General features: G+C 39.9%; 2 protein-coding genes across 2 annotated transcripts in view; both read left to right on the plus strand.

Annotated features, from left to right (window-relative positions):
- Positions 1-1,750: 1,750 nt before the first annotated feature.
- LOC115902588 (trace amine-associated receptor 1-like) lies at positions 1,751-2,821 on the plus strand. The gene is given in 1 exon segment (XM_030946216.1): positions 1,751-2,821. A coding segment is annotated over 1 exon segment (1,071 nt).
- A 16,157-nt stretch (positions 2,822-18,978) lies between these two features.
- STX7 (syntaxin 7) overlaps positions 18,979-24,363 on the plus strand; it is a 31,305-nt gene continuing 25,920 nt past the window's right edge. Inside the window, exon 1 of the mRNA XM_030946239.1 lies at positions 18,979-19,082. The gene's annotated coding sequence lies outside the window, so the exon portion shown is untranslated. The remainder of the gene's footprint in view (positions 19,083-24,363) is intronic.

The following is a 24,363-nucleotide window of genomic DNA, read 5'->3' on the forward strand; positions in this document are numbered from 1 at the left end:
ATTATTTAATTTATTTATACTTTTATACAGAACAAACTAAGTTCAAAATCTGTGTGACACATTTACAATCTTATTGGGCTTAAAGTCTTTATAATGATGCCCAGTAGATACAGTTAAATTGGTGTTTAATTCTTTCTATTGTGAAAATTGAAAATTTGAGTTAATAAATATTCATCTGGCTTGGGTGTAAATGTGGTGAAAGAAGGAATGACAGGCAGGAAAAGAAACATGAAGAGACTGACAAAAATGGAAGGAAAAGGTATATGAAGTGATAATTAAATTGAGGTGAAAAGAGCAGAGATGGTGTTAAATATTAGTAGGCAGAAAAAAGGAAGTGAAAAGCACCCCAAATAGTACATAAATGTACTCACACTCCATATGTTCCCCACTCCTGAGAGTGATTTTGGGTGAAACTAATTCCTGGCACTTGGGTGCCACTGCCTGGCCCTACTTGCAAAATCCATCTGTATAACACAGGCTGTTTGCTAGCTGTAGCTGTCAAGTTCTTGCTAGCTATTGTTTTTTGCCTATATTCATTCCCTTTCCAGTGCCATGGTGTGCTTGTAATAACATTTGGTTTAATATGGGAAAGAATTTTTTTTTTATTATGTTCTATCCAGAATAACCAGAGGCAACTAAATCCCAAAGCAAGTGGGTTAAATCAGTACTGGCTGAATTGGCTGTCAGTATTTTTCTGACAACCATTTTATACCATAACGATAGTGCTACTGAACAACATATGCTAATGATCTCTATTTTTCACAATAACACTATCTTTCTATTATTTAAAAGAAAGACAGATTTTTAAAAAATAAATATTGCTTGCCAAGTGCTTAAGTACTTTCATTAAAAGTTTTCATAAAAAGAGTGATTTGCAAAAGGGACATGCTACTGCCTACTCAAGAGGACAGTGGTGTTTGTGTCCTTGGATGCAAACTAAACCTATGTTCTGAAAATGTTTCTCTCCATGTTTGTGCCTTAGTTAAAAAACAGATTAATATAATCAATAATCATAGTAGTGCTAAATGCCTAGCACTGAAAAAAACTAGAGTTCAACAGAAAAAATCCATTTGCTTATACAGCAGATAATGTTTTAGATTAGTCAGATTCTTCCATTTTATTTTGTCAGCAAAAGGGCAGAAAAGCTTTTTTCTTTTCTGAGATCTTTTCCTTGCATCTCTACTTACAGCTAGAGCCTGCAAGGATTTTCCAGTAAAACTTGATCTGTCCAGTCATCACTATCAAGGCAGGACTGGAGGAGAGGTCAGGCATGGACTCCTCATCTTCTCTTTTAGACTGGTAGGTTTTAGACTTCTGTATCCAAAAAGAAGCTGAGGGAGCTTCAGAATTTAAAATTACTGATTTTCAAGAGCAAAGTGGAGATACAGTACTCCAGCTAATACTGATGGAGAAGACGAGGACCGAAAACAGAAACAGGAAATATTGAAAAGGGCTTCTCATCTGCCCACTGGACAAGGCACTGCCCAGGGCAGGCCCCTCAGAGTCACTGCCGTCCTGGTGTGAGGACAAGCTGTTATGCAGTTTATTTTATCAAAGGAGATTCCCATTTCCAGGGAAGCCAGATGATGAAAGTGTCATTCTGCTAAATGTAATTACAAAATATTTTTATACTTCATAACTAATGAAATGTGAATTTCCTACACATCCAACCAAATGAAGATGTTTACAATGCCCTTTTTTTTTCCTCTCTACAGCTCTTTCTATCTAGAAAGTAGAAAACCAGTTGTAAATGTACCTTAGAATTGGGAAAAACAGTACCTGTGCTACATAGCTACGTGGATTTGAGACCCCAGTAAGGATGCAATTGTGCTGTGAATCCGTAAATGGCTCTTGCATAAGGAGCAGCTGGTCAAACAGCGTCCGTATTTCCATGTACATCTTCATGGTTTGCATTATTCTGGCTACAGTGGTTGGAAATCTGACCGTTATCATCTCAATATCACATTTCAAGCAGCTCCACACGCCTACAAATTTCCTGATAATTTCAATGGCTACGGTAGACTTCCTGCTGGGATTCTTCATCATGCCTTGCAGCATGGTGCGCTCTGTTGAGCGCTGCTGGTATTTTGGGGAGTTCTTCTGCAAGATCCACTCGAGCATGGACATCATGCTGAGCACAGCTTCTATCTTCCATCTTTCCTTCATATCCATCGATCGTTACTATTCTGTGTGTGACCCTTTAAGATACAAATCAAAGATAAATACTTTTGTCATCGTGGTCATGGTGTGTATAAGCTGGATGGTCCCTGCTGCTTTTGGTTTTGGGATGATCTTTCTAGACCTAAATATGAGAGGGGCAGAAAAGATTTATAATCATGTCCACTGTGCAGGAGGATGCTTTCTCCTTTTTAGTGAAACTTCAGGTATTGTGGCCTCCATAGTGTCTTTTTACATCCCTGGATTTGTTATGCTGTGCATCTATAGGAAAATATACTCTGTAGCCAAGAAGCAGGCAAGATCCATCAATGCAATTAGCAGAAAAAAAATGCAATTTGAAATGAAGCATCGCATTTCATTCTGCAGAGAAAGGAAAGCTGCTAAGACTTTAGGCATCATAATGGGAGTGTTTCTCATCTGCTGGTCTCCATTCTTCTTCTTTACAGCTACCAATCCATTTATGAATTACGTGATTTCTCCTGTTCTCATTGATGCTTTGGTTTGGTTTGGCTATTTAAATTCTACACTTAACCCAATTGTTTATGCTTTTTTTTACATGTGGTTTCGCAGGGCATTAAAGATTATTCTGTTAGGAAAAGTTTTTCAACAGGACTCTTCCAGGACTCATTTGTTCTCAGACTAATGTGCTTTAAATGGTTGGATGCATGGCTTTGAACTTTTGCCTGGAGGCTGAACTCCCAGATGTAAGAGCTGGGAAGGAAGGAAATTTCTCCCAAAATTTGTTTGCCTATTTACCACATATAGTTCAAGCAGATAAGCAACCACTGTGCTTTACGTATTCTTTCATTACAGATTGGGTTTTTTTGGTGATGTTTTGATTATACCTATTTATTTCCAATGCACAGAAGAGCAAGAGCTCCATTTAAAAAACTTATAGCAGTTTATATCCCGGATCTTCATAATTAAAAAAATATTCTGACACAACAGATTAATTTCTTGAACAAGTATGTTTATAATACAATATTTATGTTCATTTGTGTTCTCCTCTAGAAGGAGCAGAGAAACCTTTTCCTTTGGATTTCTTGGCATCTTTGGCTAATAACCCAAAGCTCTCTAAGTTTTGTCTTTCCCCTTCCACATGTGTGCAGAGCTCAAAACAGACCAATAACCAGCCATACCCTCACACTCCATGGAGGGAAGGTGAGACAGAGAAAGGTTGTGCTGCTCTTTCTGTTTCCATTTCAACTAGTACTTGTCACTTATGAGTTTGCCACTTAAAGGCTTTGAAGCTTAATGAGATCAAAGCATGCTTAACAAGATCAAAGACAAGGAAAAAATATGAAGTTTGAAGTGAAAAGCAATTGCAAAAAAGTTGCATTGCACCCAAGAATGACAGAAAATGATATGATTGTTTAGATGTAAAACATTATTTGCTATGTTGCATCTTAGAGACCTTTTTTTTAGCTTGGACATGTTATTTTGTCTCATGGCAATGCTGTAAGAGCTTTCAAGGAAAGCATATAGAGAATTGTGAAGAAATCCTGTGGTTGAACTCAGCTGAATCATGAAGGAACAGCATTGGGAGTGGGCAGGAAATGATCAGTATCTGAGAAAAGACCATGGAGAGAAATTGATGACTCTGTACTAAAATAAGAGCTACACTCAGCAGTATGTCCTCCATTCATGTTCCTTGTAAAAGTGCATCATATCTGTATCTTGTCTTTGTTTTGTGTGCTTTATGGAGTACTGAAGCACTCTATGCTGAAAAGATTGAAAGTTGAATGATGATACATTTCAGCAGGGCAAAGTATCAGGATCTGAAATTGTGTATATTACTGTTTCATTGCCATCTCGTAAAGTTTGCCCTCCTAAAAATGACATAAAAAGGAGCAATGAAATGTATGCCACATCAGTGCTTCTACTATGGATCCTTTCTAATGACAATATGACTACTTTAATACTTAATCTCACAAAAATAAAGCAAGATAATTTTTTAAAATCTCTCTCTGATAAATAATGGGTAATTATTTTCTTCCTTCATCTTCAGTGAGTCTGGCCCTGCTGTAGTTAACATTCTCACCCTCACAGTGTTACTTTCTGAAATAAAATGTGTGATCACTTGGACACTTTGATCTCTCTTGAAGTAACAATTTCAGAAGTGCTGCCAGGTGATACCTCCTTTTGTCTGGTCATAATTTAGATTGAAGGAAAGATAGATCCTCTATGACAAATGCAATCTAAGGCATTTTAAAGTATATTTAGTAAGATCAGCACAAGTTAATGCAGTCCCTTCAGGAAGTTAACGAAGCTGTTTCTTTCCCTTTCTTTATAACCCTATCTCCCTGAAAATCTGGAAATATTACTGTGTTTCCAGACAATTCCAGCTGCACCAGAGCTTACAGTTGGTAATTTTCTTTTCATAACTTGTTGTAGTATCTCTCAGACATTGTTTTCTGGTTGCAGGAGGAGTTTATGAACAAGTAGGATCCCAACTTGTTTGTAGGGCAGGCTGTAGTTCAAATAGAGCATGTGCCTGAAGACAGTGCCTGAACCCAACTGCAAAGCTATTTCTTAATAAACCATAGAAACCAGAGTCAGATTCCTGAAATGAGAAAAATTGCTGATAAAGACAGTCTAATAGGTAGTGCAAAAGCCATGCATGCAAGTAAAGCAAATTAAGGAATTAATCACTACTTCCCACCCACAAAGCAGATCTAGATTAATTTCAAGGAAAGCATGTAATGGTTATTTGGGGAAAAACCATTGTAACTCCCAACACTCCAGTTCCTCCTTCTTCCCCCAAGGTTTTTATTGCTGAGCACATCATATGGTGTGGAGTATCTCTCTGGTCAGCTGGGTTCAGACGTCCCCTCCCAAACTGTTGTGCACCCCCGGGCTACTCAAAGAGAAGGCCTTAATATTGTGCAAGCACGGCTCAGTCTTAGCTTAAATGGGGATTGTTTGTGTGTTTTCAACACTACTTTCATCACAAATCCAAAACACAACACCACACAAACTACTAAAAAGAAAATTAACCATTTCCCAGCCAAAACCAGTAGAGAGGGCATCAAAACATTGTGGCTACGTAAGACCCTTACTTAGTGTAAGGGGAAATAGTAAAAGAAATTTTCAGTGTACAGATGAAAAACTGTCTGGGCAAGGCAGTCTAGCCAAGGTGTCACCAATATTTATTCTCTGCAGAAGAAGGTGTTTCCACATACAGATTGCTGGTATGCTTCACCTATCCCTAGAAGGGTGTCTTCTTTGTTCTTAATAAACTAAAATATAAGCCAGCTTTGTGCATGGCCCAAGTCAGAAAATTTCAGAAATACCTTTTTCCTCTGGTGTCCTCTTACCTAAAGGTGGCACTTTCCCAAAGAGCCTCCTTGCATTCTATTTACAGAGAGCCTTGTCTGGCACAGTGACTGTAATGAAGTCCCAGGTTACTTTCTCTCATTATCTCTAATCACAGACTGGATAAGGCTATTTCCCAGCAGGAGGGTGATGTGCAAATTAGATGTGTTAATGAGGCCACAGGGACTCTATTTGAACCCAAGACATGAATAAATTAGGAAAGCATAAAATACCTGATGCTGTTGTCCAAATCAGATTATGAGTTAGGTCTGGTGGAGCAGAATACACCTTACTGCAGTCTCAAAGGATCATAGTGCAAATGGAGTGCAAAGGGTATTGTCAAATTCCCTATCAACACATTTAATTTGTGACCGTGGTAAACACTTTCCAGATGGCTACCTTTTGCAAAACAAATTATTCCCCTGTGGGTGATTTCAAATATTTTAACTTCTGCACAAACTTGTGCAAAGCGATTATTCCAGAAAGGCTCTGTTTCGCCAGTAAACTTTCATCTGTTCCTTTTGTCACCAGTGAGGACCATTTGCAATGTCACCTTCTTTCCACACTTTGTACAAAACTGGGCAGCAACTTTCAGAGTCCTGAACTGCTGCCTGTATCCTGCCTTAGTGTCTCAAGTTTTGATGTAGCACCTCACGGATGGTGGTGCCTCCTGTGTCAAACTCTCATGGTCCATCAGATACCAGAGGCAGGAGGATGGGAAAAGAGGATTGAAAAAGAGGAGAAGCACCAACTGTCCAAGCAGGACCCTTCCAGAAACCTCAGAAAGGAAAGAGTCACTCCAATATGGAGTATTTTAAACTCCTAGATAAAAAATATTAGTGCAGTCTTCAAACAGAAAAAATGAGCTGTCAAAATGTGTAAATATTGCTAAGTGTATGGCTTTTCTTAAATCATTAACTCATCTAGGCAGTGCGCACTGTGCACTCTCTGTCCTCTACAATGCATTAATATCCATTCAACGAGGGAGAAAATACTGGATGCAGTCAAACATTAGACACAATATTCTATGACATTCTATTTCTGCAGATTTTCTGATCATCTTCATTATCTGTGATGCTACTTCCATACATTGCACTTGAAGACTTAATTCAGAAAAAAAACTATGTCTGCCTGTAAGCACTTTTTGACTAATCTGTTTTCATTAGACAAAGACTAAAGTTTATTAACTTCTATGATGAAATTACTGGTCTGGTAGATAAAGGAAAAGCCCTTGTTATTATCTAAAATTATTATCCCTTCTGTTAGTTGCATGTGCTACATAAATGTTAGGTGTCTAAGTCTCTAAAAAAACATTTAGGTATTTCTGAAAGCTCTTGTAAGTATTAAATGTCTAGCCGGTGACACAAATGCAATTGGAGATATTTAAGTAATGATAAAATTACTTCATTAATATACAGCATAAATAATTCAGAGTCAACCCTGTACATTATATTTCCTACAGTGACAACTTTTTTCCTAGACAGCACATCTTCAGGGAATAATATTGACCTGTCTGTGAGGTTTCAGTGTGTCACGTCCTTCTGTGTGTTCAAGGTATGCCCTTGGATGTTAAAGGAGCATTAGCTAGTTTTGCTAAACAATTTGCAACCTGTCAGTAGGTCTTTAGTACTTCTTCTGGCCAAGGGCTCTTACAGATCTGTCAGATGATGTAATTTGGCTCTAGAATGACTTTGTGGCATTCCATGTTGTTCTCCCTGCTATTAAGCTTGATGCTGCTGCTAAACTAGCTGCTAAAAAATACCCCACTGCTTGGCAGAAAACCTATTGCATCAGAATAAAAGTTTTGGGGTTTTTTTTCCTGTGGACCACACCTGCTGGTACACAGGGGAGCAAAAGTGTCTGTGTCAATTTTTTTTATTTTGGTGGGTTTCTTTGGGAGGTTGGGTTTTTTTTTTCCCTGAAAAATATTATCATACATTAATCTATTTTTTCACACTACACAGTGGACTGTTTTAGAAGAATTCTGGTCTTTATCAAATACAGACAGTGTTCTTATTCCTCAGGGAATCAGCCAGGATGTTTAGGATGTCTTGATTCCAGTAAGAATTGACGTTGCCCTCAGAGGAAGGACAATTCTGGTTTCAGAAGGACGTTCAAGCTTCCACATCCAGGCAAGGGCCTCAGTCTAGGAGCACTTTCATGGTCCTTTTCTTTTCTGGTACATCCAAGTTTGAACATACAGGACAGCCAGATGTGATTAAGAGTATCCCACCCACAAAATCTGCCCTCAGCCTCCCTGTTGCAATGCCTCAAACAGCAACATTTAGAGTTCTCTTCAAAGACAATGATTTTTATTCAGAAAAGTGCTATATTTTTACCCTCAAATGATTTGCAGATCAGGAACTCACAGGTATTTCTGCAGCGCCTGCCTGTGGTCAGAATAGTTAAATTCTGTTTTATTATTTTAATCTTTTCTGTCACAGCCTAAACATTCAGGAAGGATTTCCTACCCTCTTGTGGAGTCCACAGGCAAAAACAGCTCTAACAAAAAGTGTCAGCAACACATTATATTAAGATAGTGGCAAAAAAAAAAAAAAAAAAAAGCAAAATCTTTGAGTTGCAAAAACACCATCTAAAAACTTCAAGAAATAGACTGGTTTAATTTTTGCAAGCTCTGTGTTGATCTTCCAGCATAAAGTTTCAAAATTAATTCTTCAAAATTTAAATTAAAAATTTTGTTTACAGGCATTAATTTTTCTCTCAAAACTAAAATATGCCAAAGAAGTCAGATAAGTTCAGGTAAATTAGTGCTTAATAGCATCCATTTTTCAGCTACAATGCTTTTTAACAAAAAAACCCTACAACATTTAATCAGCTTTAGTGAAAATTAGGTAAATGAGGGTAACTGTTTCAAGAAATTCCTGACAAATGGGCATATACAGCTTTAACAGTAATACATTACAGTAATTTATTTGTTGTTCTGTTTACAGAACCTAATCAAATTGTCTTCTTTCTGGATCAGTTGCGTGTCAGCTTTAATGGCTGCAACAGAAACAGAGCTGAAGCATTACAGCAAACACTGACATTAGAAAGGATGTGCAGTTTCTCAAAAGACAGCCATGAATATTTTTAGCTGTATATAAACCAAGAACTTTCCAGTTTTTCCTGTAAGAAAGGAAGAATGTTTTCACTTTTATTTTTAATTACCCATTTTATTTTTAATTGCCCATTTCCACCAAAATGCAGAATGGAGAAAAAAGACTCAAAGAAGGGATTGTGTACTAAAGGACATCTTTTTCCGTAAAATACTTTCGCCAAGAGATCTTTTTCTTCAATGTGTAAGTAAGTATTTTTTAAATCTGTTTTTCTTCCTCTGGACTGACTGTGTTGCAATACTTTGTTGAATACCTCAAGTTGCCAACTCATTACTTCATCCAGGCTCTGGAGCTCACATCTGGTGTAGTATTGGTCTGAGTTCGTTAAGATTTCAGGGCCTAGAAATGCAAATTGTGGGCTTTGCCCTGTGCTACATGCATATACAGGTGTAGAACCATCCTGTCCAAAATGGTGGGAAATATATCTGTGAGTGCTTCAATCCATCATCTCTAGAAATTCACTCTCCCAGCAAGAGAGTGAATTCTGGTCTGCTCCATGGTCAAAACTGACATTTCCCCAGTGTCACACTGTGGCCCACAGCACAGCCAGCTCCATGAAATCATGCCAGTACCTTGGGGCTCCCTCCTACAAACCCTGCACATCTTGTGATGCAGTTGTGTGTAGCACCTCACCTTCCTCTTGGATTTCTCTCTCTTGACACTAATTATACCATCTTCCATCCATTTCCTTAGATCACCAGAATCACCATCCCCGTGAAAGAAGCAATTTTCTCAGATAGATTTTCAATTTTATTCTTGTTTACCTTTAGCTTGGTTTTCTCAGGGTTAAATACTAGCTGACTTGTGCAATTTTGGTTTGGCTTTTTTGCTGTTGTTGTTGGTTCAATGGTTGGGTTTTTTGTCGTTCTTGACTACTTTTCTCCAATAGTTGATATTTTTGCTAACTTCTCAGCACCTAAGGACTTGTTCAATGACACCTTCTGGATGGATTATTTCAGTTCTGCCTACAGGTCTATAATTTATGCTATATCATTTGATTAAGAACATTTTGAAAATAGTCACTGCAGTTGCAATACTCAGACTACTATTTTCAGTGTACTCTACTGCCTTCCAGTTCTATTCTTTATAAATTAATTAGCAAGTCCTGGAATTCCTTTCAGAAAACTTTGCAAATACTTATATAGGTTCCTTTATCTTTTTGGTATTTGCATTTACTGTCACATACAGTAACAGGTAACCTATGAGTGGACGTAGATCCAGCAAGACAATACAATAACCTAAGAAATGTTGTGCCAGATTCTGGGAAATGACCCAGCACACTGAAACATGTACAGGATACATTATCCAGATTCTCTGCTGTGTGTACACTGTCACAAGTTACATGGCCAAGACATTGGAAAACCTTTGTATCCATGAGTCAGTGGAAGCACTCATGCTTAAACCACAGGAGGTAGTTATTTAGATATCATTGTCTGAAAATTAGCACCCTAGTTACACCAATCTTTCCAAATGAGTAGGGGATGAGAACAGAGCTAAAACTTTTTCCAACTGAAAACACTCCCATCATTTTTACCTACTCACAGGACTGCAGACACAGTAAACCAATCTCAGCCTGATTTTATAAAAGTAATTTTTCATTCTGTAGCTGAAAAATATTTTAAATGTGGGTTTATTTACAGTATGATAGCCTACTTTTGGAAAAATTGCCTGCCTTTCCATGTGCTACACTGCATTCCTTATGAAAATAAGTTATCATTTAGGAAGGTGGGTACATTCCCTCAGGGAAATTAAAGGTTAGATTTTTCAGCAAGGGAATAAATGAAATATAAATAAAAACCATATAATATTTGTTAAAGATTGCATGAGCAAAACTTCAGTGATGTCTCCCCAGTGGTCACTGCACTGCACCCCTTTCCACAGACTGGACACCACAGTGATGGCTGGGTGCTGTTATGCAGCTATTTTAGTGTGTGAGTACAGATGGAAGATGACACTATTTGGTGATGTAAAACATTATGGTGCATCGGGTTTTTCTAATTTTATGGGCTGATAATTTTTTTTTTTATTTCTCGCTGTGACAATTTAGCAGAAATCAGTATCTCATTCAAGCAACATGAGTTGCAACAGTGCAACATGGCCCACTCAGAAAGGAGGAAAATGTGTTTCTACAGACTTTGAAAATTATGTTTAAAGTCTATGGAGCAGTCCTGGATGAGAGCATCACCTCTAATCCTGCAGATTCATCACTGGGCAAGCAGGGAAGGAATTGCAGGCAATTATATTGGCCATTTCTGCTTCCTTTGGTGGAAATTGCAGGTCGTGCATGGTATCTGCACAGCCTGGGACCGGCAGTCTGGCTGCAGATCAGAGTGGTGCCTGGAACCAGCAGAACATGGGGGTTGTGGAGGTCTGCTTTGACCTGGCTTGCTCTCTCCTACCCTTTGCCCAGGCCAGTTCAGACACCTCAGCCCTTTTTGTACCACTAATATATTGCTCAGTGTGAAAAGGCAGCTTTAGATGGGCCATATTCAGGTGGTTGAAGGTCATTTGGTGTTTTCCACAGGCTGGACTAATTGGCGGCTTGTATTTCAGTATATTAATTAATTCTTCATTTATTTTGTTCTGCCTGTGCTGTGAAGCACACCACCTTACCCTCCCCTCTCCCTTCCTTTTCTATCAGCTTAAAATAGCCTAAGTTTCTAATTTTTCTTCTGAAATGTGAATTAACAAGTCCTGGTAACACCTTGCTTGTTTTGGTTAGATTATTCCCAGATGACTTGTGCTTTGCTCACTGCAAACAACAGCAAAGGGAATTGGCAACTCTGGAGAAGGGCTGTATTGGTTGTACCTGAAGAACTCCTGTGCAGTTTAGGGATTACTTTTAACACCTCTTATTAATTGTTCTGCAGGGAACTGCAGAAGGTCTTCTGCATTGACCCAAAGACTGTCACATTCAAGTATTCAGCTCTTTTCTATGTGTGTTTTGACATTGACTGTCAATATTTTGCAATTTCTCTACTGCATCAATAATCACTAAAAACTGTACTTTGGGATCACAATCAGAAAAAAAAGTTTGGACAGAAAAAATTATGAAAAATAATGTTTTGAATATGATGAACTATTGGTATTTTTCATTTTATATGAGATAAATATCTGCAAATTTTCTTAAATGAAAAAAAGAGAAAAAGGATAACAAGATCAATAAATTGAAAGAAAGAACATTTTCTTTGGTATTGAGACAATCCTAGAGTGAAGTAAATATACGAGTTGTTAATTTCAAAGATACGAGACAAATATCTTTTTATAGACTTTATGAACTAAATTGTCCTTTTTTAAAATCCTTCTCTACAGTTGACTAATCTGGACAAAGATGCTACAATTAGAGAAAGCAGTGATTTCTTTTCTCTCCATATTCACTTTTAACATGGTTTTAGTTGCTTACAGAGGTACTGCTTCTAAAGCTGATCATATAGCTGTGTCCTACATGAGCAGATCAACAGATCAATATAACTAAAACCAGGAAAACATAAAAGCAAAAGTTACATAGAAATAGGATGCAGCAAGCAGAGGAATTTACTGCAAGTGCTTTAGACTAGAATTTTCCAGCTGAAAAGCTTAGGGTCAAATCTTTACATTTGTACAAGAAATATGAAATTACATACCATATCCTATGGGGACCCCCTGTCTGGGAGATGGGGTGTGCTACACCTAGGAGGATCTTAAAAGGAACTGAGGGATTATTTACTCTACACACATCCCCACCACTCTGCATTAATGATAAAACACTCAACCAACTTCTTCAGAGGTGGTCACTACTCACGACTAAGGGAGAGCAAAAGCCAGCACTATGGGCTGTAATACATGTGATAGACAATTTGAGATATGAGTGTTCTAGCTCTGTGTAGGTCATTTCAGTAAGCCCAGAGCTTTCTCAAACTGTTATATTCAATTTAAAGATCCCAGACTGGCTCTTTTGGTAGCTGTAAGGAAAAAATTTCACAGCAAAGGGGCACCGACAATGGCCCTTTTAGAAAATCAATAATCCTCTGAAATTGTCTTCTTCTATTTTAAGAAACTGAGATTCAGATGTTACTTGGAGGTATTTAGATCTTAGAGGTTATGTGTGGCAGTTTCAATAAAAAAAGACACTGGCTAGGCCTGACTTCACTGCAGATTGAACCATATCAGATAGCTCACTCATCCTATTTTTTTGGGTTTGCCTATGGATTGCTGGGCTGCATAGCACATTCAACAAAAGTTCAGTTTGAGACCAAACCCAGAAATTTCGTCTGAAGAAGGAAGAGAAGGAACAGTACGATGGGCATCTTTAAATTTTGTGATAGCATTCTTAACATTGTAAGTTAATACATCATAAAAATCTCTACTTGTTCCAAATTAGAAAGATGTGAATTGTCATTATTTCACTCTTCTCTTAATTGTGAACTGGTCACTTTTTCCATGATCAGATGAGAAGAGAGGGGGAAAAGTACAAATGCTAGAAGAAAAAAAAACAGCTGTAGGAGGCATGCAGCTAACAGCAAGAGACCAGCAGATGTCTGACAGCCTGTTGAAAAGTGTTAAGTTTTTCACAACGTGCAGCAGGCAATTGAATCAGGCCCTACATATGTAAGAACTAGAAAAAGGAATAGCACAGTAGACATTCCACAGGACATCAGTGCAATACAGTGATTGTTGTAGCTACTACAGGTTGTAGCTATATTGCAAGAGTTCTACTGTCATTACATTACAAGGGTTCCATATTGCTAGAATTTCATACCTCCTTGATATTTCTTGTAAGCAGCCCCTCTAGGTACTGACTCTTCCTTGTCCTCACAGCAGCCAACTGAGTCCAGTTCCCCCTAACCAACCAATCCACTCTTTTATAACACTCTTCTGATTGGTTACAGGTGTGGCATGTTAATATCAGGCCTGCTCCTAATACTTAATAATTGGCTCAGCTGCAACTCTTTAGGGGGTAAGATTACATTCTATACCACCTTTATTTACTTATATTCTATTCCCCTACATATTTTAATATGTGCAGTAAAATAAATGGTAAAGCTTTATTCCCTCTGTTTTATCTAATCATTATTATCTTTTTAATGTCAAGAACACTTTCCTTTCTTAGTACAAGTTAGTTACAACTTTGAGATGATGTAATCTGTTTTGACACCTGTTTATTTCAAATCCTTTTTGGTATTGTCCATAAGGTTAAGACTCTAGTCAGATAAAAAATATTGGTATTCAAAATATTTGAAATTAGGAATGAGATGATGAAGAGGGCCTATGTGATATTTTTGGGATTTCCTGAATAGAGAGTAATCATAAAATTTTGGTGGTTTTAAACTGTGTCTTACAGGAGGCCTTGTGCTTGGAGTTGGAGTGTAATTCAATCTTACTTCATTCTCCCAGTGTGTGATGTCCCCTCATTTTGCCAGATTAATATTCATTGTTTCTGGGAACAGAAGCCAAAGCTGCCTCTACTGTTCCTCTGTCTATTCATGCTATAGCAGAAGGTAAAAACCTGTCCCATACTGCCCGTAGTTGCAGATTTTCTATAATAAGGTTACCAAATCCACAGCATCAGGCTGAAGAGTGAAGGGCATAATAGAATTTTTATAAAAATTCTGGTGCCAAATTGCCACAGAAAAAAAACCAGGAAAGCTGTGGTACACACTGGAAGACCTAGACTGTGGGATGAGTTTTGAGACTAAGACTCTTAAATTTATAAGTAGGTGTTTATAATTCTGGTAAGTGTCTAAAGTCCTGATTATAGCTACAGTTGGAATGGCTGTTTAAGTTCCAGTTCTAGTGGTCGGTGGCTATTCAGAAAATATGAATAATTTGCCAAATGTCACATAAGGTGTAATAGGGAACCTGAGATGCCTACACAGTAGCTGAGAGCTAGGTGAGACACATCTGGGAATCTGAAATGGCACAAGATGCTTCTCTGTGGGGCATTAGGCTTAAGCAAAGCACATAACAGAAGTTTTGACATTTAGCTGTGCAGAAATCTGCAAGCCTCAAACTGAGTCATGTCCTGGGGGCAACTTAACAACATTGACACCTTTAATAACTTACGTGGACATCTTTTGCTCTGAACTCACTGCAGCCAAGGCTATAGAGAAAGGGAGTGTTCACAAAGTTGCTAATCAGTTTTTGAGATATTTTCTACCAGTCCTCAACAGATTACAGAGGGTTTATGCCAAGAATGCAGTCAATTAGTCACTCTGGTTGGTTGGTTTTTTTTTGTTTGTTTTTTTTTTTTTTTTTTGTTTTTTTTTGTTTTTGTTTTGGTTTTTTTTTTTGAGTCCCTTTGCATAATTTGCTTTTACAGTTTTCTTCTGTGGAAGTGGACAAGATTTAGTCCCTTGGTGGGTGACCACCATCTATGCTGCTATGTGAGAATTGTGCCATAATATCTTGTGATTGTTGCTAGATCTCATTTTTGGCTAAACTGCAGGCTGGAATGATGGAGAAAGGGAAAAGCAGAACCCAGAGTACTGATACATACAGTAGAAATGGCAGAGCAGGTAAGTGAGGAGGAAATGCTGATCGAATTCTGGGAGAAGCCAAGATTTCCTGGTTTTCTGACACTACATTTTGGAAATATCATTAAACAACATTTTCCTAACGTTTATAGCTCTGCCATGTGTACCCTTATCTTTGATATCTGTTTGATTTACCAAGTTCTGTCAGGATTCCTTTATGTAAGTTTCTTCTTTTACTTTGCATGGTTTCTGAAAGCAATTAAGGTAACTGTGAATTGAAAATGAAGAGGAGGACAAAGATGATGATGAGCTGTAAAATAATGAATATTGGTTGCTTAACAGTGACCTCATTTTCCAAATGAAGACCTATCAGATTCTATCAGAGGTAGTTGCTGAACTTGCAGTCCATAGATTCTTTAATTTTTAATATTTTTTTTCTTCTCTAGGGTTGTATTTCTCTATCTGAACAAAGCAATGCTGTTTCATTTTATGCCTTTTGTAAATGTTAATTGTTTCAAAATGGTCTGTCTGAAGTGAGAGAAATTATGTATTTTCAGGTACTACTTAATTAAACATTGGGCTTTGAAATATTAATGTCAGCTCATTTCACTACTGCAGATGAAACTATAACATGTCTTTGAAAATTAAACTGTTAGGCAAAGAAAGATTTGAAAATAAGTTGGTAGTGATTTTTTCTTTTTTTTTTAAGGAAACATTATCAATATTGGGAATAAAATTCTCTGTTTATTTAAAACATATGCTACTATGTTAATTACTGTTGCTGGAGAGCAAGTGCCAGCCTAAATAACATGCAAATGGTCAATGCTTTTTTTTTTAAATAGGTTTTACAGGTCATTCTGCAGTATAATTAACCCATAAATCTGTTCAAGCTGGAAACCATCATCCATCACAATTATGTACAGGCCTGGGTATAATAGGAACTTAATCTCATTTCAGGTTCTGGAGTGGATATTTTGATTAAATTAGCAAACAGAGATGACAATGATAATAACAGGAATTCATGCTGATGGTGGAATGCATCAGTAACAACTGTCTGGGAAGCTCTGCCAGACTCTTTGCCAAATACTGAAAACATTACTCTTCCTATGTAAAGCTAGAGGTGTGCAAGTGAGATGTGATAGCAGAGAATGAAGTTGGCCCGTGCAGTAAATTACACACTGCTTAGGCACTGCTCAGGCACTGCTCATGCCTTGGAAAGAGGACACTCATCAGGAACATGAGGCCAGGGCTGGGCTGCTCCCCTTCATCTCACCATGCATTGTGTTGGCCCCGGGAGCTGCATGGAAATGAATGCCTCATTTCTGTGTCACTGGTGGCCCTGGAGCTTGTGCCACCCATGCTGCCGGGCCTGTGTGTCTGCTCATTAGGGGCCAGGGCAGCAGCAGGAAGTGGGAGGCAGAAATAGAGTCAGGAAGGTGGGTTTAATTTGGATACTGGGCTAGGAAGAAGGTGTGCTTTTTCCAAATCACACCATGGTGGTGTGGCTTAACTTTCATCTCTTTCAGACATTATACTGGGCATGGATCCCCAAAGAGGACATTCTTTCATTTTCATTTTACACACATGACAAGGATATAAATAGCAAACACTCTGACCTTCAGTCAGTAAATATCCAGAGCATCTTCCATGGTATGCAGTGACTGTGCATAGCAGGGGCTCAACATTTCCCCATTTAATTCAGTCATCTGAAATCTGATTTTGTTCCACAAGAAACAGGAAAGGTAGGTGAATGATGATTCTTAATTCAATCCCCAGGTAATGCTGGTGTGAGAGCCCTAGAGACAAGCCAATGAAATGCATTTAGAGGCACAAATGCATCAGCATCTCTGATAACACTTAGGCATGGCTTCTTTACAGCCCCTGTCTGTGCACCATTGCTAGAATTGGAAACTGAGGGAATCTTCTTGTTTTATTTAAAAGGGTGAAACAGGACATGTTCTCCCAGTCAAGGGCTTTTCTATAGGAGTTAACAAAAATATTCAGAGGGCATACCATGCTCTTAGCAGTTCTGATCAATATATATGATCAATAGTCTAGTAACTGTACATTCATAATTATTTTATGATTCTATTGCAAAGGCTATTTAGGTATTTTTATATTCAGACATTTCATTGAAAAGCTTATTTTATAATCCATTTTTCCCCTCTCAGGCTTTTATATTATTCTTCAACTGGTCATTTAAATAATAATGACTTTGAGATATTTAGCAGTAAAATGTGGATGCTTATGATGTGAGCTAACAGCAGGTGAGGAGCAGGATTTTCTTCATAAAGCACACAGCTTCACTAGGAAAGCATTTGGATACCTTGTTTCTGTAGGATGAGAATGAACATTGATCAGCAATGACTAGGTCTTACCTCTAAGCCTAAAAAAAATGTACTCAAATGGCAGGAAAAGTATTCTCACTGATGAAGGGTCACATTTTAAGGAGAAATGCATTTTTTAAATCATAAAGTAAAAGATGTACTGTTTTCTGGAGGAAAACTGACAGTGATCTCTGCTGAAGTTTTACAAAGCCGGAGTGACTGGGTAAATCAATCGAGTTTATATGACAGAAATAATAATCGAGGCAGGCCCTTAATTTGGAAGGAACGTGCATTATACTCTCATTAGTGCACCATCTAGTGGGATCTTGGAGGAAACACCCGCACATGTAGCAAAGCTAAAATCATCACTAATAAAATAGCCTGGTAAAAATAGATTGGCTATGTATGTCGCATTCCTGCAGCAAAAAGACATATCAGAATGGCTTTTTTCCTTAGTAACTTCAATTCTTGAAAGGGATAAAATGACACTTCCAACCATCAATTAACGTCAGAACTCTATATAGATATGCAAGTCTCGGAGACCGTGTTGTCTCTCCTTTCAGCATGCTTTGAGACCCAGCAAGAACCAGCCATGTAAGGTAAAGGGTAGTCTTGCCTATTTCAGGCCTTTAACTTAACACTCCATCGTGTTTGCATTTTATTAGACTTCTCTGTTATTATTGGGTTAGGATGCCTAGTATGTTTTTCACTGCATCAGCTATTTCTAAATCTTAGCAACGACCAAGATCTATGATGAAGCAGAATTAAGCTTGCAGTTCCCAGTTCGTGCAGCTCTTCTTCAGGCGAGGCTGGGCTGTGTGGAGGAGGCAGCATTCCCAGCAATCGGGGCTGCGGGCTGTTTGCTTTGTGCTACTTAATGCGCACAGGGGTATCCTGCAGAGGAAGCAGCTCAGCCCCGGGGCTCTGGGGAGCGTCTGGCCCTGCCATTGTCCCTCTGAAGAAGTGGGGAGGATGCAGAAATCCTCCAATATTGTGCGAGCCTGGGGGCTCGCCTGTCACTTCTCAGGTAGCTGGGCCGGGAGGAGCCCTGGTGCTGTGGCTATCGCATCCTCCTTGTCCTCCCGAGCCCGGTGCCGGCAGCCGTGTGAATGCATCCTTCATTTTTCCTGCTCCTGGCATCGCTTGGCCCTAATCCCAGCTGTATATTGTGTATCTCTGCATTCAAAGGCACCTTTAAAGAGATCTACAATTTACCACGCACTCTCTTTGAATTGTCCATTCCCCTTTAGAGAAGAAATAACCCAAGCGGAGGGCAGGGCGGGCAAAGCAGGCTATCAACAAAGTAACGTCGTATTTTTCACTGTAACATTATATCCTTGCCCATGTTTTCGCCTTGTTCCTGATGCAACAGCAACCATGCAACACCCTGAATGACACTCCACCCTTCACCCTCACTTTTTCCAGTAGCATAGGGCTGCGGCTGCCGGGGTGGCCCCGCTCCCCTCAGCAGCCCCCGGGACCCGTCAGCACCAGGGTCCCCCCGCAGGCCCGGGCGGAGCCGCCCCTCAGGGACGGCCCGGCCCCGCTCTCGCAGCCGCCCGGGCGGGGCCGCGCCTCCCCCCGCCTTCCCCGTCACGGCAGGGCGGGCCGGGCCGGGGCCTGCCCGCCCCTCCACGCCCTGCACCGCCGCCGCCCCCCAGCCGCACCCCTGGGAGCGGGTTCGCCGGGGCCGGGTAAGAGCCGCGGGAGCTCCGCTGGGGCGCCGGGGGTGCCGCCTGCCGCAGGCAGGGGGGATCCGGGCGGCGTTCGGCCAGCCGGGAAGGGGCTGTCAGGCGCGGGGAGCCTGTCGGAGGGCAGCGGGAAGGGCCTCGCTAGAGCCGGGGCCGCGCCCCCGTGCCCCCGTGCCCGGCCGTGGGGCGAGCAGGGCGGCTGTGGGCGAGGCGGGGGTGGCGGGGCCGGGCCGTGCCGGGGGTGCGGTGTTGGAGCGCGGTCGGTCGTGTCAGCAGCAGCTCCTTTCCCCGCACCCTTCCCTGTGACACCCACGGTACCAGGGCTTTGGGCTTGGCGATGCTTTCGGGGGAGGGTCGGGGCCTACAGTGGGTGTTTTATAGCAGCTAGTGTGGAACTGTAGGATGGGACGGGCACCCCCGCCTTGTGGAAATGCTCCCCTTGCTGTTGCAGGTCCGAGGTGAGCATGTCAGCGGGAGGAGGGGACATTATAAAAGTGGCCGATGTAAATAGTGAGCCCGGGCCTGGCGCCCGGCGTTATCACTGTTTTCCTGGTGAATCACTCGGCGCTGCATCAGAAACTCAGGCTTCTTCAAACTCAGCAAGTCAGTGGAAGGTTTCACTCCGCTTTGCATGCAGTGCAGGGCACTACACCTTAATTGAAGACGGCCGGTGTTAAAGTACACAGCAATGTGCTCCTGTGCTGTGATCACCTCCGCAAGCCATTCAAAGGCAGAGGGCTGTGCCAGCAGGGCGAGTGGAGCTCTCCTGACGACTTGTGCTTTGCCGGCAGTGCAGCCCTTCTGCTTGGAGCCTGGGGATTGTGCAATTGCTCTTAATGGAAAAGAAGGAAAAGGGGACCAAAAAAAAAAAAAAGAGTTAAAATATGTAAAAATTAGAAGAAAGTGGTGCTCAGTGTTGGCATTGTTATAATCTGTGTCTGTGTTTGCTTCATGATGATGCCTTTTGTAGTCTTTGGAAGAATATGAGGTAGCACTCTTCTTGGTGGCTTACACTGAAGTGAAACTCTTGAGAGAGGAGAAGAAAAGAGACCATGAGCTATATGTAGTCATTAGCACCCGGGTAGGCCTCAGAGAGACTTGGCACGCGTTGCAATCAGATTTTGTGCAAAGGTAACTTATCTCTTGGTATGCTTGATCTGTTCACTTGGTAGCCAACAAGCTACCATGACGGAGAATTGGGCGAGAGCAAACAGCGCACCGCATATATCAGGCTTCTCATCCATCTTCTTTTTCCCATGAGATATTGTTTGCCAACCAGCTGCACAAGAAACTGGGCACTTTGAAATGGTCATCAGGTCCATTTTCAGACTTTCCATTCCCTCTTTTCCCCCACAGTTCCAGTCCCCAGTGTTCGTTTTCCTATTTCTTGCTTTGTCGTAAGGCTTTTAAATGCCTTGTGCGCTCCTAGGAAACATAATTCTCTTACTTAAGGCATTTTGCCAAACATTAATATGTTCTCTTAGGCTTGTGAAAGCTATGCACTTCCTTCACCTAGTTCATCATAAATATCAGTGTGGATGAATCAGACAATTGTAAGGGTGGTAATTTTTATCCATATATACTAAGCGTTGGTGATGCATTAGGCCAAGTAGAATTTCAGGCTTCTGTAATTTAGTTTTTCATGCTGAGCAGCTTAAATGTCGCTGCTTTAAATTGCATCTTTATTCGACAGAATGATTTTCAGGAAAAATGACTAAAGCACTGATCAGTGGCACAATCTAATAATTATTTCAAAAACCCCCAAACATAGAGCTATTAGATGATGTGAACTTTGTCTTGTTAGGTTTCAGCATCAGTAATGTGGCAAGGCTAAGGGAATCATGCAGAGTAGCTAGGCAGTTACCTTTTGACATCTCTTCTGTTAGTGTTGATGCAGTTTTAAATAAACTTTGCTTTTTCCTACCATATATGGATTTAAGTTTGGCTTCTAACTGAAAGTAGAGGATAAAAAATAATCTGGCAACTTTCAAGAAGGCAAGAAGAATTTAATTTTACTGCTAGTTTGTTTGCCTATTTGTTATGCTCCATGGTAGGTTTTGTATTATGGGGGCCTACAGGCTGCCTGTGGACCAGGATTTCAGCTGCTGTAAAAGCAGAAAGTGGGAAATGTAATATTAGCCTCTAAATATTTTAACTGAAGTATAAAGGAAAAAGAGACATAAGTCCAGGAAAAAATTAAACCTCCCTCATCCCTTAGCGAAATAATGACAGATTTAATGCTCACCTGTATCATATTAATTCAGTTGCTAAAAGTATGTTATGAGAATCCCTCAGATGCTGTAGCAGGAGGTCTTTATCTTTTCTGTAGCAAATATTGTGACTTGCTGAAATTTTCACCCAAGTTTTTCAGCAGTTCATCACTTTTGGCTGTGTTTTCACCCTGCTTGAAGAATTTTGACCTTTTTTTTGGGAGGGGTAGTTCGTAAAGGAAGCCACATATTGTTTAGGAGAAGCTTTGTTACTGTGACCTTTATTTAGGAAAATAATATCCTGTAAGGAAAGCGCCACGACTTATTTCTGGATACTTAAAGGCAGAAAATCAGATCAGATTTAAATTTTCAAGTGTCCTATGGAATGTAGTATGTACTTTTTGCTTTCTGAAAGTTAAGGGTCCATGTAAACATTCTAGGTCCTAATGCTATAATATTGCTCAAACAGTAAAACTATTGCTTAAGGGTTCTTATCCTAATGTATCTGGACTAGACTTCCACGAGAAGGAGAATTCTTCAAATATCTAAATGAGAAAATACAAAATAGATTAGGTGCTTATTAACTGTAGCTTACTGGAGTCTGCAAAATATTCGTGTGATTGCTGGGAAATCTGACATGTGCAGTGCTTGTCACATCACTTCCTTTTGTCCTGATGGAGCTTCAGGAATGACATCGGGGAGCTGCTTAGATGGGGAGACTTTCTTGTCTCTACATTCATAGCCAATGGAAAAGTGGATTTTTTCTTATGCCTGATAAACACCATTTTGGAAGATATGTTGGTACTAAGGTTCATTTTTTGTTTTGGTATGAAGTGAACAAATGATGTAGGAACTAGTTTATGCAGAAATTATGGAAAATATATTCAGTCCTTTGAGTTCTTTAAACCTCAATGTACAGTGAGATCCTGCTTCAGTTAGTGGTAATAAAATGTTCTGATTTTTCATTTAATTTGTGCCTGTCAACTCAGTTCCTTGGAATTTCTACAGTAGCTTGACCATCTGAATTGGCACTAGGTATACTCCCATTCAGAGGCAGTGATGTTGAGCAGAAGATAAAATGTACAATCAGAAACTCACACCTGACTGAAACTTTTAGAGGAACTGAAGACTACCACAAGTGCAGCTCAGTTCCAGTCTGAAGGCAAAGCATACTTCCTGCAACTGCAGCAGGCCTTTAACTTCCCTGTTTTGTAAGTTGTGCAGCCAGTCATACCAAATACATCACAACAGAGTACTTAAATGCTGTGAAAGTGAAAAGGGGTAATTTCTATGGAAATGCAGTGTCTTGAAGAATGCTCCTGTCACCCTGGATGGAAAGAAGTGCTTGGTGCAGCATGCCTGTTTTTTTTCCTGGTGGTTGAAACCCTGACCTTGTCTAGGTCATTAGCAGTTGACTTTCCAAGGGCTCAGCTTATCTGTGTTTTCAGAGGAGTTTGAATAACTCAGCACTCACAAGTGAAGGGGTTGTGAGTGGAAGTAGGGTGTTCATCAGGTTCAGATGCCCATGTTACTGTGAGAACTAGAGGGACAAAATGTGGTGAAGATTTGGTGTAGTGATGGCCGTCCTCTTACCTCTCTTTCTGTGTGTACCCCAGACAGGCACTTACTGTCACCTACCTGTATTATTGAAATACTCAGGAATAGCTCTGTTAGCAGAAGAATGTGCATGGAGTAAACCAGCTGTGAATGTACATGGCTATCCTACAAATTTGCTATAAGTCTCAATTCTTAAGTATGTGAATTGATAAAAAGAATTGTGTCAACAACTTGAGAGATCTACATGTGCAAATGAAAAGCTGAAGTATATCTTGTGGACTTTTTCATCTGAACATCTTGCTGTCTATTGTTTGGTTGTTGTAGAAAGTTGAAAATTTCTTAAGTCTTATGTATTGAACAATCTGTACACTTGTCAGTGTAGTGGAGTGTAACTTCTTTAAAGATATTTACAGTTGGCTGTAGAAATTTGCAAGACAAAAAAAAAAGCAGTAGCTGCTTTTGTCCAGACTTGGATAAAATATTCAGCGTATATCTCTTGATTGTAAAGGTAATCCTGACAACAGTGTTACAGGCAGTTGATTGGTGAATACAAATCTGAAAGAAGAAAAACCAATCATGAAATATTGTTTCAGTTAATTCTACACAAAGTAGCTGGGTCTTTTGCCATCTCTTCTCTTTAGCAGTGGCATTTTAGCATTACCATTAAACATAAAAGTTAAACAACTTTTAACATTAACTATAATATTTAACTAAAAAGTTTTTGAGTCAGTAGCATTATAGTTAGCATGTTAGTGGTATCTAGAAATAGTAGTAACTTTTAAAAAAACCTGTCAGCAGTTCTGAGAAATCTTTTTCAAACTTAGTTTTTAGGTGGTTTCTTTGGATTTTATGCCTATTATTGTATTTTTCACTGAATTGGTAGATTTCCTTACTTAGTCAATACACCAAGGTATAGAGCCATTTATTTGCTGGAAAGGTTGTGTGGGTTTGGTCTTGCAATACAAATTCGGTGCAAAGTTGCCTGGAATTTCCAAAAATATCAAGGGTTGTAATTCCAGCCTTGGTCCAGATTAGTGGGATTTAGGGTGGCTGGCTGACTGACTCCAGACTTTAGTCAAAATAACTTGAATCTGCATGTGGTACAGACAAAGGAAACGGCGCTGCAGACAGTTATCATGACTCTGGCAATGGTGCAGCAAGAAGAAGAGTGCAAATACACTCCCTGTGGCCTCGTCTGCAGTCAGGTTTTTCATTACTAGGGCCTGAAGGCTCCAGGCAGGGCTTGGGATCATAGTGAAGCAGACATTTTGAAATGAAGCAGAGTTTGTCTTCATGGTAGCAGCAGCTTTTTCATGGGGCACAGATAATGTCACCTGCAGGGTGGCAGGGATGGGCCTGACCTCTGTAGTTACATCCCTGGTGAAGTTTTGGTGGGATGTACAATGTCAGGACCAGTACATGTCTTGGCTGCACTAGACATCATTTCATATGACGGAGATATGCGATCAGTTGCGTTTTAAAACAGCCAGGGTATTGCTGCCTGTATTAATACAGGC

The sequence above is a fragment of the Camarhynchus parvulus genome, chromosome 3 (assembly GCF_901933205.1).
Source record: "Camarhynchus parvulus chromosome 3, STF_HiC, whole genome shotgun sequence".
NCBI classification, from domain to species: Eukaryota; Metazoa; Chordata; class Aves; order Passeriformes; family Thraupidae; genus Camarhynchus; species Camarhynchus parvulus.